At 41.1% G+C, this 12913-nt stretch overlaps 3 protein-coding genes across 4 annotated transcripts; 1 reads left to right on the top strand and 2 right to left on the bottom strand.

Annotated features, from left to right (window-relative positions):
• Window positions 1-213: 213 nt before the first annotated feature.
• On the bottom strand, window positions 214-3518 carry pnpla1 (patatin-like phospholipase domain containing 1). Its single transcript, XM_062392516.1, has 8 exons — window positions 3311-3518; window positions 2996-3228; window positions 2857-2922; window positions 2555-2767; window positions 2354-2414; window positions 2045-2240; window positions 1168-1290; window positions 214-1012 (listed from the first exon to the last, which is right to left on the bottom strand). Exons 1-8 carry the CDS (start codon window positions 3516-3518, stop codon window positions 835-837), a joined length of 1278 nt encoding a protein of 425 aa, XP_062248500.1. The 3' UTR covers window positions 214-834.
• Window positions 3519-4587: 1069 nt separating this feature from the next.
• Window positions 4588-9837, bottom strand: etv7 (ETS variant transcription factor 7). Of its 2 annotated transcripts, XM_062392917.1 has the most exons (9): window positions 9576-9836; window positions 9202-9328; window positions 8925-9089; window positions 8654-8836; window positions 7140-7259; window positions 6889-7014; window positions 6155-6297; window positions 5958-6058; window positions 4588-5859 (listed from the first exon to the last, which is right to left on the bottom strand). In XM_062392917.1, exons 1-9 carry the CDS (start codon window positions 9606-9608, stop codon window positions 5670-5672), a joined length of 1188 nt encoding a protein of 395 aa, XP_062248901.1. In that variant the 5' UTR covers window positions 9609-9836; the 3' UTR covers window positions 4588-5669. The 2 variants fall into 2 exon arrangements, with proteins under 2 accessions (XP_062248901.1, XP_062248902.1); XM_062392918.1 differs by lacking the exon at window positions 7140-7259 and having other exon boundaries at window positions 9576-9837.
• A 204-nt stretch (window positions 9838-10041) lies between these two features.
• zgc:194242 (uncharacterized protein LOC100005854 homolog) lies at window positions 10042-12385 on the top strand. Its single transcript, XM_062390928.1, has 4 exons — window positions 10042-10179; window positions 11030-11286; window positions 11538-11718; window positions 11830-12385. The coding sequence occupies exons 2-4, from the start codon at window positions 11032-11034 to the stop codon at window positions 12024-12026; spliced, it is 633 nt and encodes a 210-aa protein (XP_062246912.1). The 5' UTR covers window positions 10042-10179; window positions 11030-11031; the 3' UTR covers window positions 12027-12385.
• The last annotated feature ends 528 nt before the right edge of the window (window positions 12386-12913 follow it).

Below are 12913 nucleotides of genomic sequence, written 5' to 3'. Positions count from 1 at the left end.
AATGATCGTCTTTTGTACTACTTGTGACCTGACAGCCTGTTTATTTTGTTGTTTATTGTGTTTTCATTCGTCTTTTTAAATTGTGTGTTGTGGTGTTAAATGTTGCAAATAAAAAGATAAAGACATTTTACAAGTAATGCAAGCGTGATTTATTAATTTGAAACCACAAACAGGATTCCAAAAATGATTTTTATCTTAATTACAGGAGCCAAGTGAAGTCGAGGATTTGTGTGTCACAGCACACGGTTACTAATTACATCAATTTCATTTCTCAGGATTCATAGAATTTCCTGAAGCCATGTAGGAAATAAGCTCATGCAAGAAGCTTAACAGTGGATCTGTGAGAGTTTAAGGCGAATGCTCACCACTCAAGGGGACACGGAGTGAAAGGGTGCAGTGTTCAAATAGCACGTCACAGGACTGGCTGCCATCTTTTAAATGCTAATTTAATTAGAAACAGTAAATTCGTTCCCTGCAGCGAAACTTGTAACAGTGACCTAAGAAGGTAAACACAGTCACTTTCAGACTAAACACTGGTTAACTGGTACTGAGTCTTGTGTTGCTTGTTAATTGGAAGTGTTTGGTTTGCTTGATGTGCTGTAATAATATGAACACATATGCAGTACAGTGTTGAGTGTAAAATAAAAGAATACAAGTGCAGCCAGGCCTTGGTGAAGTCTGGCTTGCCACTGATACAACGAAAAAGTATGAAAAACAACAGCAGAATTTTCACCAACTTAGATGAAACAAAGACATTTTTCAAACTCAGCCTTGGATTATTTTTCGATGTAGAAGTCATTGTGATCGCTGGTACAAAGAATAAAGTTTTGATTTTTATTTTGTTTCCTTGAAATGCCGTGACGGAGTGATGAGCTGCCTGGGTGAACACCCACGCTTGATATTATCTGATTGGACAGAAGAGTTATTGCAGGTCGATGAGCGAGTCTGTCGTACATCCTCAAACACGGCCTGGATTTTCAGCCACCGCAACAACAAGATGATGGGCATAATCCTAAAACAAAGAAACAAATCAAGTCCAGTTAACCTGAGTCCAGTCGAGTCAGGTTGAGAAACAGCAGAAATGTATTCAAATTGGTGGTAAAATAAGTAAACAACATCGAAAAAAAAGTGAACAGGGTTTCCAGGAGAGCACTGCAATTGTTTTACCTGTCCTTGGTGTTCTTCTTGAGGCTACAAACAACTGTGTTGAAAAAGAAGAAGAAAAAATGTCTCAAGCAATGCCAGGCCCAGAAAAACAACCCTGGAGTGAAGCTGTGCAGCGTCTGCAATCTAGGATAAGAGAGGAAAGACATAACGAATACACTTAGTCAAAAACCATGAATAATTAAATGGGAAAATGGTAATAATGTTCAACAAAGTGAAAACCTGATGCGGATCCACAGCCACAATTTAATTTGTTCTTCCCTGACCCACACCACATCCTTACACTAGGTTTTGTGGAAATCTATTCAGATGATTTTCTTGATTTTTTGCTTGCAAACTTAAAAAACAAACAAACCAACAAACAAATGGAATTTTTTAATAGACTAATTGCTAAAATTGTTTTTCTGCACAAGGTATGAACCAGAGCATTGACCAGACTCTACAGACTTCAACAGCCTGGTTTATTTACCTGCTTTTAATGTGTTATTGAACCCTTCACATATAATCAAATGAAGATAAGCACTATTACCTTAAAGAGAATGTGCATTGAACTTACAATATATATTTTGATTTAGATAAATGCATTTTGTTCAACCACTTGGCATAAAAAAATGTAGTAAATTCAATTATAAATATGTGTATTACATATATCTTGACACAAAGCTGAGCTGCTATAACTCTAGCTTTAAATTCACCAAACATGTATGAGAGTCGTTTTCCCGATCCCCAAAAATACTGTTCCGTTAAACGAAAGATGACAAGTGAATATTTTTTCGCCCCCTTGCCTCCCAATAAAAAAGTGTCAGAGCAGACAACCTTGGCATCCTCAGCCGTGAGTCCTGTTTGTTTTGTGTACAGTATATTTCAGTGTATTTATTACCTCTTACTGTGGACTTTGGCAGGGCCCATCTGTGTATGTCTGTTGTCTGTAAAAGACATCAGTGTGGCTTTATCCTGCTCCACCTTCATCTCCTCCTCTTCCTCTGTGGTGGTGTCCAGATGCATCCACACTTTACCCTGGTTGCAGCTAAATGGCCCCCGGGATAATTTTTTCATCGTTAAATATGGGGCAAGATCTGCACACAGGGAGAAAAAAACATGTCATTGACAGAAATTAGGTTAAAGTTGAGTGCATTTAACAAAACGTTTGTGTCTTGGGTCTGCAATATTTCACAATATCTTGACCAACCATTGCGCAGAAGAAAATCGATGGTGTCTTTGTAGCCGCTGTAGTATGCTTGATCCAGCGTCTGCAGAGACAGAGACATATAAAAATAGTTAAATGTCTTTTTCTCAGTGTTATTGTTGCATAAGTGGCCTTGATCCACAATGATAAATCAGCACCGTCCACTGAGAGTGGTACATCCAGTGATACAATTGTGGGACTGACCTCTAAAGCAATGGGGTAAAGAGCGTTGAGGACCCTGAAGCTGTTGGCCATGTTGCCCTTCAGCGTGGTTCCGCTCACCACCATGTCCCAAATGCACGGCGTGTCCGAGGGGCAGATGTCGGTCTCTCCGGAGAACGGTGACACTGTCAACGTGTGGCTGCAGGACACAGGCGGTACAGGCTGCATGCCACTGAAACCGCCATCGACATAATACTGCAAGACATGATCACATTAAGTACAATGTAAACCGACAAAAACTGGGCTGCAAGTGAGTCTGCGGGAAAAGCATCAAATACACTCACTTCTCCTTTGAAGGATGGAGGCGAAATTCCGCAGTACCCAGGCACATAGCAGCTGCAAAGCAGGGCCTGAAGACAACGTGCAAGGATTACACATGGCCATGCGTATGTTTATACTCAGGGACCTATAGGGCAAACTCACCTGTACGACATCCTCTTTAGACTGAAACTCAGTCGTCACTATGTGCTTGCCATCACTCAGACGGGTCATAGCCACAGCGAGACGACCGCTGGCCAAGTGGTGTGCATCGGGGGGAAGGTACTTGTTTAAAATACTCTCCAACCAGTGGAACACGTTGACTGAGGGGTTGAATGGCCCGAGTGGGAAAGCCTTCATCTGTTTGGCAAAGTGGATCATCTCATCCCGAATGGTGACTGTAAAACACAGAGAGCTGTGAGTGGTAGAGCAATGGTAAGCATCATGAGACAGTTTTGAAGAAATGATCAAGTCACTTACTTGGGCTCATCTCACAGACCACAGCAGCTGCCACCAGAGATCCAGCCGACGCACCGAGAACATACGGAGCTGTGCGCAGAATCCAGGGAACATAGTTATGGAAACACTGGGCCACCCCTAACTGGTAGGTGGCCATGAATCCAGACCCAGAGAAGGAGATCGACTGAGGAACTTCACCGTTATGGCAATGGACAACTCCTGAAGCCATTTTCTGAAGCTTTTGAATAATCCGTTTCAATTGTAGATGGTGAAAAGCATTTGTGCTGTGGCACAACTTCTGCTTTAAAGAGGAGCCAGTTCCAGCCGGCTGAGATGAGCTATTTAGTGGGAAATGGCTGAGTGTTAATAAGCACCACTCAATTAGACATACCATATTGGTCATACCCACGTGGTACCAGTAATGTGCTCTTACACACTGGTCCTTCTGATCTTTCTCCTCAACCATTACTTCTTATTGCATACCGCCACCTCCTGGGGAGTCTTGGTACACACGTACACACGAGTACACACCGTGTTGTGCTAGGATTCGTTTGCTCGACCGACTTTCTGCCCTTCCATCTCATCCAAATAAATATAGAAACATGTGGATTATGTGTTTTACACATTAGATCAACAAACCTTCCTCTTATCCTCAGGATGCCACACCAGAGGAAACAATGCAAATATCACACTCAGAGGAGACATGGCACAGCTTTTAATTTTCTTTGTGCCAAAAAGGAAATTCTGCCGGAATTTGATAATCTGGGACAAAACACTTTGTAATCTTGGACAATTGTATTAGGTTCAGGCCAACAGATATCGAATTTTCGGAAGGTGTTATGACAGGCATACAAAATACATTTGAAGTGGTTACCAAAATATTAATTTAAATATATACAAGAAACATGCGGTGATCATGTTGTGAACTTCTGAACTATATGGTACTGGCCCCTGTTTTGTTGCAATTCAGGCACTGATTGGTACGACATGCAGTACTGTCAATTACTTTTTTCTCTTTCTAGCCCTAAAAGCTCCCATGATTTTGGTTTGCATATCTCACACTGACTTCCATGTGAAGCAACTATAAACAAAGCTCTCCAGATGTTTGGAAATCCTGAACGAATAAACAAAAGTTCAAATCAACAACAAAAACAGAATCAACAAAACGCTCACTTCAGTACATTTGGTACAGACTTGCAGAGAAACGTTATCTAGGATTAAATATTTTTCAAAAGGAAAACTAAAGCATTTTAGTCAAAAATGATTGAGTGATGATAATTCAAAGTAATTTACAACACTTATTAACAAGTTTATTATAGTTTATTACATTTATTTGTCAATTACTTAATCAAGGATACAAACATGAATTTAGTCATTGGTTTCCTACAATCAATTAATTATCTTGGCGGTGAAGTACTCTCACATCTCAGCTGCTGTCTCCTATGCTACCACAGCACCCCCTGCAGGTAGAGAGGCCATCTTTGACTTGGGGAATAGTAGGCTACTGTGTTCAGAATCAGAATTCTTTTTATTGCCATGTATATTTGCACATACAGGAAATTGCCTTGGTGTGGTTGGTGCACTTTACAAACAACAAATTAAAAACAACAATAGCGAACAATATAACAATATAAAAAAAAACTATTGTTATATTGAGCGTGTTTAGCTCACAGGTGACCTATATTACACAAGGCTGTGTTTGATATGGACCACATTGTTTTGATCTGTCTCGTTTGTCTTTGTCGTTCACTGTGCTCTAAGATCCAATCCAAGACCTTTCTGCACCATTAAAGTGCATCACAACATCAAATGAATGACATATTTTACATGTAATTTAGTAATTTGAAAAATGCTACATAAAATGGTTAGACAGAATGTTAAATTATCCACGTTCCATTTGAATGAAATATAACACACAACACAAACAAATACCTCATCTTCAAATTGATTCATCACAAACTATAGAAAAATAATTGTTTTCATGGTAAACCTGGCTTTTGAACTACACCACTTTGTTTCTGTGAACATGAATAATCTCTTCTTCTTCGTCCAATCTGAGAAATGCAATGTAGAACACCATCACCATCCATTTTAACCACTTACCTACAAGACTTGCAAGATTTGGTGCACGAGGATCTGTGTAGGAACTTTAATGCTGTTATTTTGAGTGCACCTGAGAAATTTAAATTCTGGGGATTATTGGTTGGATTTCTCTCACAGTTTTCTTTATCCCTTAGTGTTTGTTCTGATCACAGACAAAAAACAGAAAAATAAAATCTCACAGTGCAACAATTTCTGACAATACAACTAACAGCATTTTGTTAAAACTTTAGCACCTGGGTTAAGCGGAAACCAGAAGATAAATCAACCACCGTTTTCTCTATCTTAAAGGGGAACCAGTTAGTGGAGGCTGTGGAGACCTACGATCAGGGGAAATCTCAAAATGGTCTTCGGAGATCTCGTGCGTGGGACTGCAGTCTGGAAAGGTCCCGTACAGAGGTGGACTGGGTTCTGGGGACTCGGCGGGGTCGGCCTGCTGTTTCCTGATGTCGTGTGGGAGTTTCAGGAACCTGAGGGGTGCCAGACAGGAAGCAATAACTAGTTGTTGTTAAAGCTTTCATTAAGGGGAGATACTGACAGTGAATGAGAAAGAGACAAGGACAGAGACCTGAAGAGGAGTTTTTGACCTCGCTCCTTTTTGATGATGTTGAGCTTGTAGTAGTGCCGCAAAGCTCGGGACATTTTCTCGTAGGTCATGTTGTCTCGGTTCTGTAAGATGCAGATCGCACGTTATAAAACGGGCTGCGTAACGCCTCTTACAACGAAGTCCCCTGTCAGACGAACCACACAGACCGAAGTGCTCACCTTGTGGTTTCCCCAGAGACACGCCAGTCCGTTTGGGTCGACCACCCTGAACACCAGGCTGTCCCTGTCTTCCCATCGAATGTATGGTTGGTAACGCTCGTCACACAGGAGCTGATACACATAGTCCCATAGCAGTCTGCACTCTGACGGTGAATAAATAATGAAAACAAAAGCAAGACTATGAGCAATTATTGGCATTTAAATCTCTATCAGGTATCTGATATGCAGTGGATAAGAGCTAGGCAATAAAAGGATTTCAATAATTATGGAACAGATTTTTGCTCCTGAGTGAGGTTATGGTTTCAACCTCTTCTTCATGAGCAGATAATCATCAATCTGAAGAAGCTCAATTATGTGTTAAACCTCCTCACTGTGCTTGTACATTGCATAAACATTATAGCGATAGATATTGAACTCTTTTTTACATTTCACTTGATAAAAACTTTATTGCAAAAAGGATTGATATTGTTTTATTACCCAGCTCTAGCTCTGCCTCACAAACAAAATGAAAACAGATGAACGAGGTGATAAAAGAGTTAATATGAGACCTTGTCTCTATTTGCCACGAAAGAGCCTTGTTTCACACTTGTTGCTCCGAGACTTAATGATGTCTAACGTCTAAAAGCTGTGTCAGACTTGTATGAGTTTGTCTACCCCCTAGTGCTCTCTCTAAAACAAAATACTTCAGATTTGTATATTTCCCAAAAACTATTAATACATGAACGTATCAGTACCTGGGATGCGGCCGTTGACTTTTTGCAGTGGGCTCCTCTCTCGACTGGACAGGTTAAGAGGCTCCTGGCTGATGCTCTTTGTTGGAGGAGGACACCGAGCTTTGCTGTGGGGAGATGTGGGGACAGCTGTGGACCCATGTAAGAGAGGTGGTGGTGGTGGGGGGGGGTACATAGGAAAACAAAAGAGAGAGACAGCAGATCAGACATGACAGTAAATCATTCTAACTGCTATAACAGTTTGATATACCCACTTATATGTGTGAGAGGAGCAGGGTGATTGTGAAAGATCGACTGACGATCTCTGAGAGGTGATGCGGGCTCTGATTGGCTCACAGCGCTCACCACAGCTGCGCTGGTGAAAGCGGGGGAAGCTGTGTGAGAGAGAAACATGAGGAACTGTGAAAAAAAGAGAGCTCAACAGAAAGTAAAAGTGATTTTTACAACTACTTGGACTTTTCACATTGACGTGTGTGGTGTAGGCTAGTGAATGTTTGACATGAAGAGGCCATTTTATTACTAAGATAACGTGCTTAGAATGAAGTGATTGTTCTGAACTGTGGAGTTAATAATCACTGGTTTTACAGGTACATGCGACACACCCACACACTGTACTTCCTCTAAGGAAAGTACCTTGCGATGGTAGGGAATGTGTGTGTTTGAGGGACAAACAAGGAAAGTGTGTGTTTGTTTTACCAGATTAAAGAGTGAGATATTCTCACCAGTGAAGAGTAACAAAGTACATGTACTCCAGTACACATTATGCACAGATTTGAGTTACCAGTACTTATTTAACTGCAGCTTTATAGGGAAAATGCTGAAGTTTTTGCTCCTCTGCTTTTCACATACAAGACTTAACATTACAACTATGACGGACTGCGATCTCGTAAACTGCCCAGCAAGGCACTGGTCCAGTGGAGGATCTAGGATTTTTCTAAATCAGGAGCCTTAAGAAGTCACAATTAACAAAGAGGGACCAGGTATATTTCCAACGACCATGCACAGGGCCACTTCAGGGGCCATTCAAATTACCATTAAAAAAACTACCTGCAAAAGTGGGGATAAGAAGTCAGTGGGTGTCCTGACAAGTGGAGTAAAACCAAAGCAGGAAAGAGCAGCATGATGTTTTTGCACATCGTGTGGTCTATCAGGAAGTATTAACAACAACAATCCAACCAAGAAAAACAAGTTTGATTTGACAAGCCAATGAATGTGTATTTATGTGTGTGCACAGTTCACTGCCTCACACTCTGCACAGTCTGTACACGCAGAACAAAACAATCAGACATTTACAGTTCATAGTTTGTTGTATTTGATTGCAATTTGATTACATTCGGAACCAGGGGGCAGATCCAGGATTTTGTTTTCACTTTCTTTAACATTGGGAGATACTGCATTTTTCAACATTTTCGTTGATATCTCATGGAACTTGATTTTATTTTTAAGTTAAGAGGACTGATATATTTGCAAGACACCAGATCCTGCTTTTTAAAAATCTGGGATCTAGTGCCTTTAAATGTGTTTTATTAAAGAGACTGTTGAGCCTTGGAGGGATTTGCTGTTAGTACCCCTCTAGTTTTATTAAAGTTTTATCTCATTTAATCTTCCTTTTCATTGTGTTTTTAGATGTTCATTGAAGTAGCTGTGTTTTTGAAAGCTGTGGTACATATAAAGTTGACATTTTCAGTCTATGTGTCAATATACATGTCAGATTCAGATTCTCATTGATTTAGAGTATGTTCGGTAATATTTTCCTTGACCTTCTGACCTTGGGTGTCATTGACTCTTGGAGGCCGAGGCTCTTGGACTCTGACTGCCGGGACCTGGCAGCGGACTGGGCCCTGGCTGTGTAGGTTTTCCGGGGGCAGGGAGGGAGGCGTGTTTTGCGGATTGCAGACAGCAGCCCTCCTCTGTTGTTTCACACACTGTAGGATCTCATACAGAACATCACCTGCAGAGAACCACACAAGTGCACGTGAAAACACAGGAGCAAAATCAGAGAGCGGAGTCAGCAGAAGCTTGTTTTAGCACACTCATACCTGAGCTGGGGCAGCGGCGTCTGAAGTCCTCCTTGGTGAGCAGGCACAGGGCTCGACCGTTCATCTCGAATCGTCCCTTCTCTGACCGTCGCAGGGAGTACTCCCTCTGAGCCCAGTGGAGCCAGTGGCCCACGTCCTCTTTATCCCACAGAGAAGGGTTTATTCCTGCAGAGTAAATGCAATCAATTCAAACAAACCACTGCTGCTGCAGTCGTTCTTTTCAGAGCTGTCTCCTCCAGGAGCAGAAGTCGAACACAGAGAGGAGAGTTTGACTCACGTAGACGTCCAGGTAGATGCCACAGATCCCCCTGAGGATGGTGTGCGGGGGAGTGAAGCACACTGGGAGACTTGTTGGCTTGCTCTCCATGCATTGTGGATGACAGAGTGTTGGCTTTGTTTTCTTGCTGCAAAACATGAACACACATGCCCTTCAGTCTTCAGTACACACACATTCAGTCATTAAGAGCAGAGCAGCAGGATTTTAAAATATTTTAAAAACAATATTAAAAACAATCTAAAATGATAGCAATAATAATAATACTAGTACTGCCATTATTATTATTGTTATTGTTGTTGTTTTGGTTGTTATTCATATTTTAATTTGAAACACAGCACATCATTAAACAGCTTGTTCCTGATAACTTCACTCACCTTGTCCAAAGGTGACAGGGAAACGTTCTCCATTTGAAAAATAAAAACCTTTGAAAGAAAGAGGATTATTTCCTTGTAGTCAGACACAAAACTCTTCCAAACACGAACTCAAACTCCTGGTTAATCCTGTCAGAACTCCAGTGCAGACAAAGAATGAAAATGACTCTCGAAGAAATAAAACTCCTATTTTCACATTCGTCCCTTCCGGGAAATGAAAACGAAAGAGAACTAGATCCCTGCAGATGGGCGTGCGCCAGAGGGGCGGTTTGGAGGAAACGAGAGAGGACCTCTCATCTCCAAACAGACGTTTATTATATAGGGAAAGTGTAGTTCATTCTGTATATAAACAACCAGGCCAAGCCCCGGGGATGTACAATAAATAAATAAAAAGATATATACGAGATTTAAATAATGGGAAACGTGAATGGTTGGAATTTACAGCGAGGGAAAGTTTACTGAAGTGTTTAAAAGGTGCGATCTGATACGAGAGAAATAGTCTGAGGCTTTTAGACACTTCAGGCTTTCCGTACTTCTCCTTTGAGTTCCAGCAAAACATACACACTCGAGTCAGGAGCGCGTGAAGTGAAAACACGCAAGGACCAAGGTGAGAGGCTCGTGCGTGACAAACTTACGTTTGCGCTTGTAACCAAATATCGGATCCCCTACACAGCTGTTCGCCAGATAACGTGCGCAAATGCCGCACACGTGTCCTGTGACTCGTTCACTATCTTGCGAAATCATGTCAGATACATTGTTTCGTGTAGAAATTATGCAAATCGGCCGTAACTGGTTAATATACCACTGTAGTAGAGGTATTTGTAACAAGGGGGTCATCATAAGATGCAATACTCATGGCATGCACCTATGTTGAGGTAAAGTCTTAAACATGTACATATCATGGACATGATCATAGCTGTTTGGCTGCAATGGTAATACTGATGCTGGTATACAGCAGCCTGTACGGCAGATTTAACACAGCACAGGAGGTTTAAGGTGTTGAATTGAGCAAAGTCTAAAGCTGATTATAGTTTAACATACCAACTTCATCAAACATGTTTAATCTTATATCCTAAAGCCACATCCCTTGACCCTCTGCACTTGTTTTATTAGAAGTTTAAGTCCTTGAAAATCTGGTGAAACTGTGGATTGCAAATCCTGCGATTAGAAAATGTGCTGTATATTTTGATTTTTTGTTTGTTGTACAGTCTTCACCCAAATTTTTTTTTTCATAGTAAAGTTTATGGTTAAACTTTAAACTACTGAGCCTCAGTTATTTCTTTGTCATAAGGGCCTTTGAATTTTTGGAATAAAAAAAGGTCTGCCTCTGGTCAAGTTCTAGTGCTAAAAACATTGTTTGTAAGTTGCAGTTTGTTTGAAATCTCTGAAGTTGTTAAGTTTAGTTGTAAGACCAATTGCAAAAACGCCCTCATGCCTTGTCTGCTGTGTTTCTAAAGTGATGTGGCCTGAAAAAGTGGGACAACAGCTGCGTCGGCCAACCCGATCGGTGGCAGGGTGGCTGGTCAGTAAGTTCTTTAAAGTGAAAAACCAATTCCTTGAGGAGAACGCCGTGCAGCTGTGTGGGATCCAACCTGCGGACACCGTGCTGGAAGTGGGCCATGGCCCAGGTCTGGGTCTGCAGTCTGCAGCTGAACTGCTCACAGAGCCAACGGGACGTCTTATTGGGGTGGATTACTCCGAGTACATGCACAAGGTGAGGCATACATTCTCACATAGGGGAATAAAGTATTGAAATTCAATGTCTATATGTTTTTGTGGCATGAGTGCATTATGTTGTGGGTGTGTATGTTTTGGTTCAGATTCTAGCTGTGGAATTTTGAACAAGTTGCAGACTGTACAAGGTTTCCTCTGGGAAAGAGATCGTAATTTCAGCCCTGGTTATGATAACAATATTTTACATCAAGTGACTATATTAGAGCTTTTTCTTTTGCTCTTCACTTATAGATGGCAAGTGAGCGAGTGAAGGAACTGGTGGCGAGTGGGAAAGTGACACTGCACCACTGCAGTGTAGAAGCAATGCCTCTCGCAGACAGCACAGTGGATAAAGTATTTCACTGTAACTGCTATTACTTTTGGCCTGACCTCCGGAAGGGAGCCACTGAGATACACCGGGTAATGAAAGCAGGTAGGATATGACATTGTAACGGTGAGACGGACCGATCTGACCAATCACTGCCTTTAAGTGATGCCTCTGTGAAAGTATGACATTATGTTTCTCTCTCTTGAATCCACCCAGGGGGCCTGATGGTGACCACGCTGAAGCTGTCCGCTGTGTCTAAGGTGGTAAGAAAGCAGATGATTCCCGATGAGAACTGGCACCCGGACACTTACATGGCGGCTCTGAGAGACTCTGGCTTCACTGATGTCAGGATGGAAGACAAACCGTACAAAAACATCACTTTTCAGGCCATCTTCGCGACGGCCAAGAAGTGAGATGTCTAGAGATAGAGATTACGCTCCTTTGCATTTTTCTTTTCCTAAACTGAGTTATCATAATAAACAGATACATAATCAGAACTGTATCTACTTTGTTAATTACACTCAGAAATACACTATATATTATTTTGTATGAAAACTGCAGAATGTGGTTGTAACATCTACAACTATAAACATACTAGCGGATATCAACATAAATTCCAATGTAGCAAATGTATGCAAAGTCAATAATCCAACTGATGTTAAATGTCTGTATATGTGTGAACCAAACACTGTAATAATTATTCATGTATTGTTTTGTAAGAAAAAAAATACACAACATTTAACAATAAATGACTATTTCTGGATGGTTAAAACTTTTTACTGACAAGCTCTGGTTCACCAGGTTTTCTGCATGAACGGCTCATGAGAGACTAGATTTAATTATATAAGTAGATAAACATTAACTGTTGTGAACGTGAGGTAGCATGGTGCAAAGATACAAATTGCAAACAATAATATACAGAAAAGAAAAAGTGGAGATAAAATACACAGGTGAACTGAGTCTGAAGGTGATCGTACTGAATTTGGAAAACTGGACTTTTTTTTGTATAGCCCATTTTTACAATTCACAATTTGTCTCATAGGGTTTAACAAGGTATGGAATCGTTTGTCTTTAAGAGTGAGGAAACATTTCCTAAAAATAAAACATTTACGGGTGAAGGAGAGGAAGGATCCCTCTCCCAGGACGGACAGGACAACACGGACGAGAAGCATTAGACTGGTTTTCCCAGGTGATAACTGTGAATGGAAATAAAATATCATCTGATGAATAAAGTGGAAGCTTGATCATTGATATTGATTCAGTTTAAGCACGGTTGCTGTAATTTGACCTGGTTGTTACA

The sequence above is a fragment of the Platichthys flesus genome, chromosome 7 (assembly GCF_949316205.1).
Source record: "Platichthys flesus chromosome 7, fPlaFle2.1, whole genome shotgun sequence".
NCBI lineage: Eukaryota > Metazoa > Chordata > Actinopteri > Pleuronectiformes > Pleuronectidae > Platichthys > Platichthys flesus.
Note: the sequence above shows the minus strand (reverse complement) of the source record. Positions and strands in the feature narration are given on the sequence as shown.

Excerpts from the sequence above, each read along its gene's own strand:
- pnpla1 (XM_062392516.1), bottom strand. The coding sequence starts at position 3,518 with ATGGCTTCAGGAGTTGTCCATTGCCATAACGGTGAAGTTCCTCAGTCG. Across the intron at positions 3,229-3,310 it reads GGTCTGTGAGATGAGCCCAA|TCACCATTCGGGATGAGATG; the intron begins GTAAGTGACTTG and ends TGTGTTTTACAG. Across the intron at positions 1,013-1,167 it reads AAGAAGAACACCAAGGACAG|GATTATGCCCATCATCTTGT; the intron begins GTAAAACAATTG and ends TCTTTGTTTTAG.
- etv7 (XM_062392917.1), bottom strand. The coding sequence starts at position 9,608 with ATGGAGAACGTTTCCCTGTCACCTTTGGACAAG. Across the intron at positions 7,260-8,653 it reads AAGAGTCAATGACACCCAAG|CTTCCCCCGCTTTCACCAGC; the intron begins GTCAGAAGGTCA and ends TCTCTCACACAG. Across the intron at positions 5,860-5,957 it reads GGTCAAAAACTCCTCTTCAG|GTTCCTGAAACTCCCACACG; the intron begins GTCTCTGTCCTT and ends GGCACCCCTCAG.
- zgc:194242 (XM_062390928.1), top strand. The coding sequence starts at position 11,032 with ATGTGGCCTGAAAAAGTGGGACAACAGCTGCGTCGGCCAACCCGATCG. Across the intron at positions 11,287-11,537 it reads ACTCCGAGTACATGCACAAG|ATGGCAAGTGAGCGAGTGAA; the intron begins GTGAGGCATACA and ends CTTCACTTATAG. Across the intron at positions 11,719-11,829 it reads ACACCGGGTAATGAAAGCAG|GGGGCCTGATGGTGACCACG; the intron begins GTAGGATATGAC and ends GAATCCACCCAG.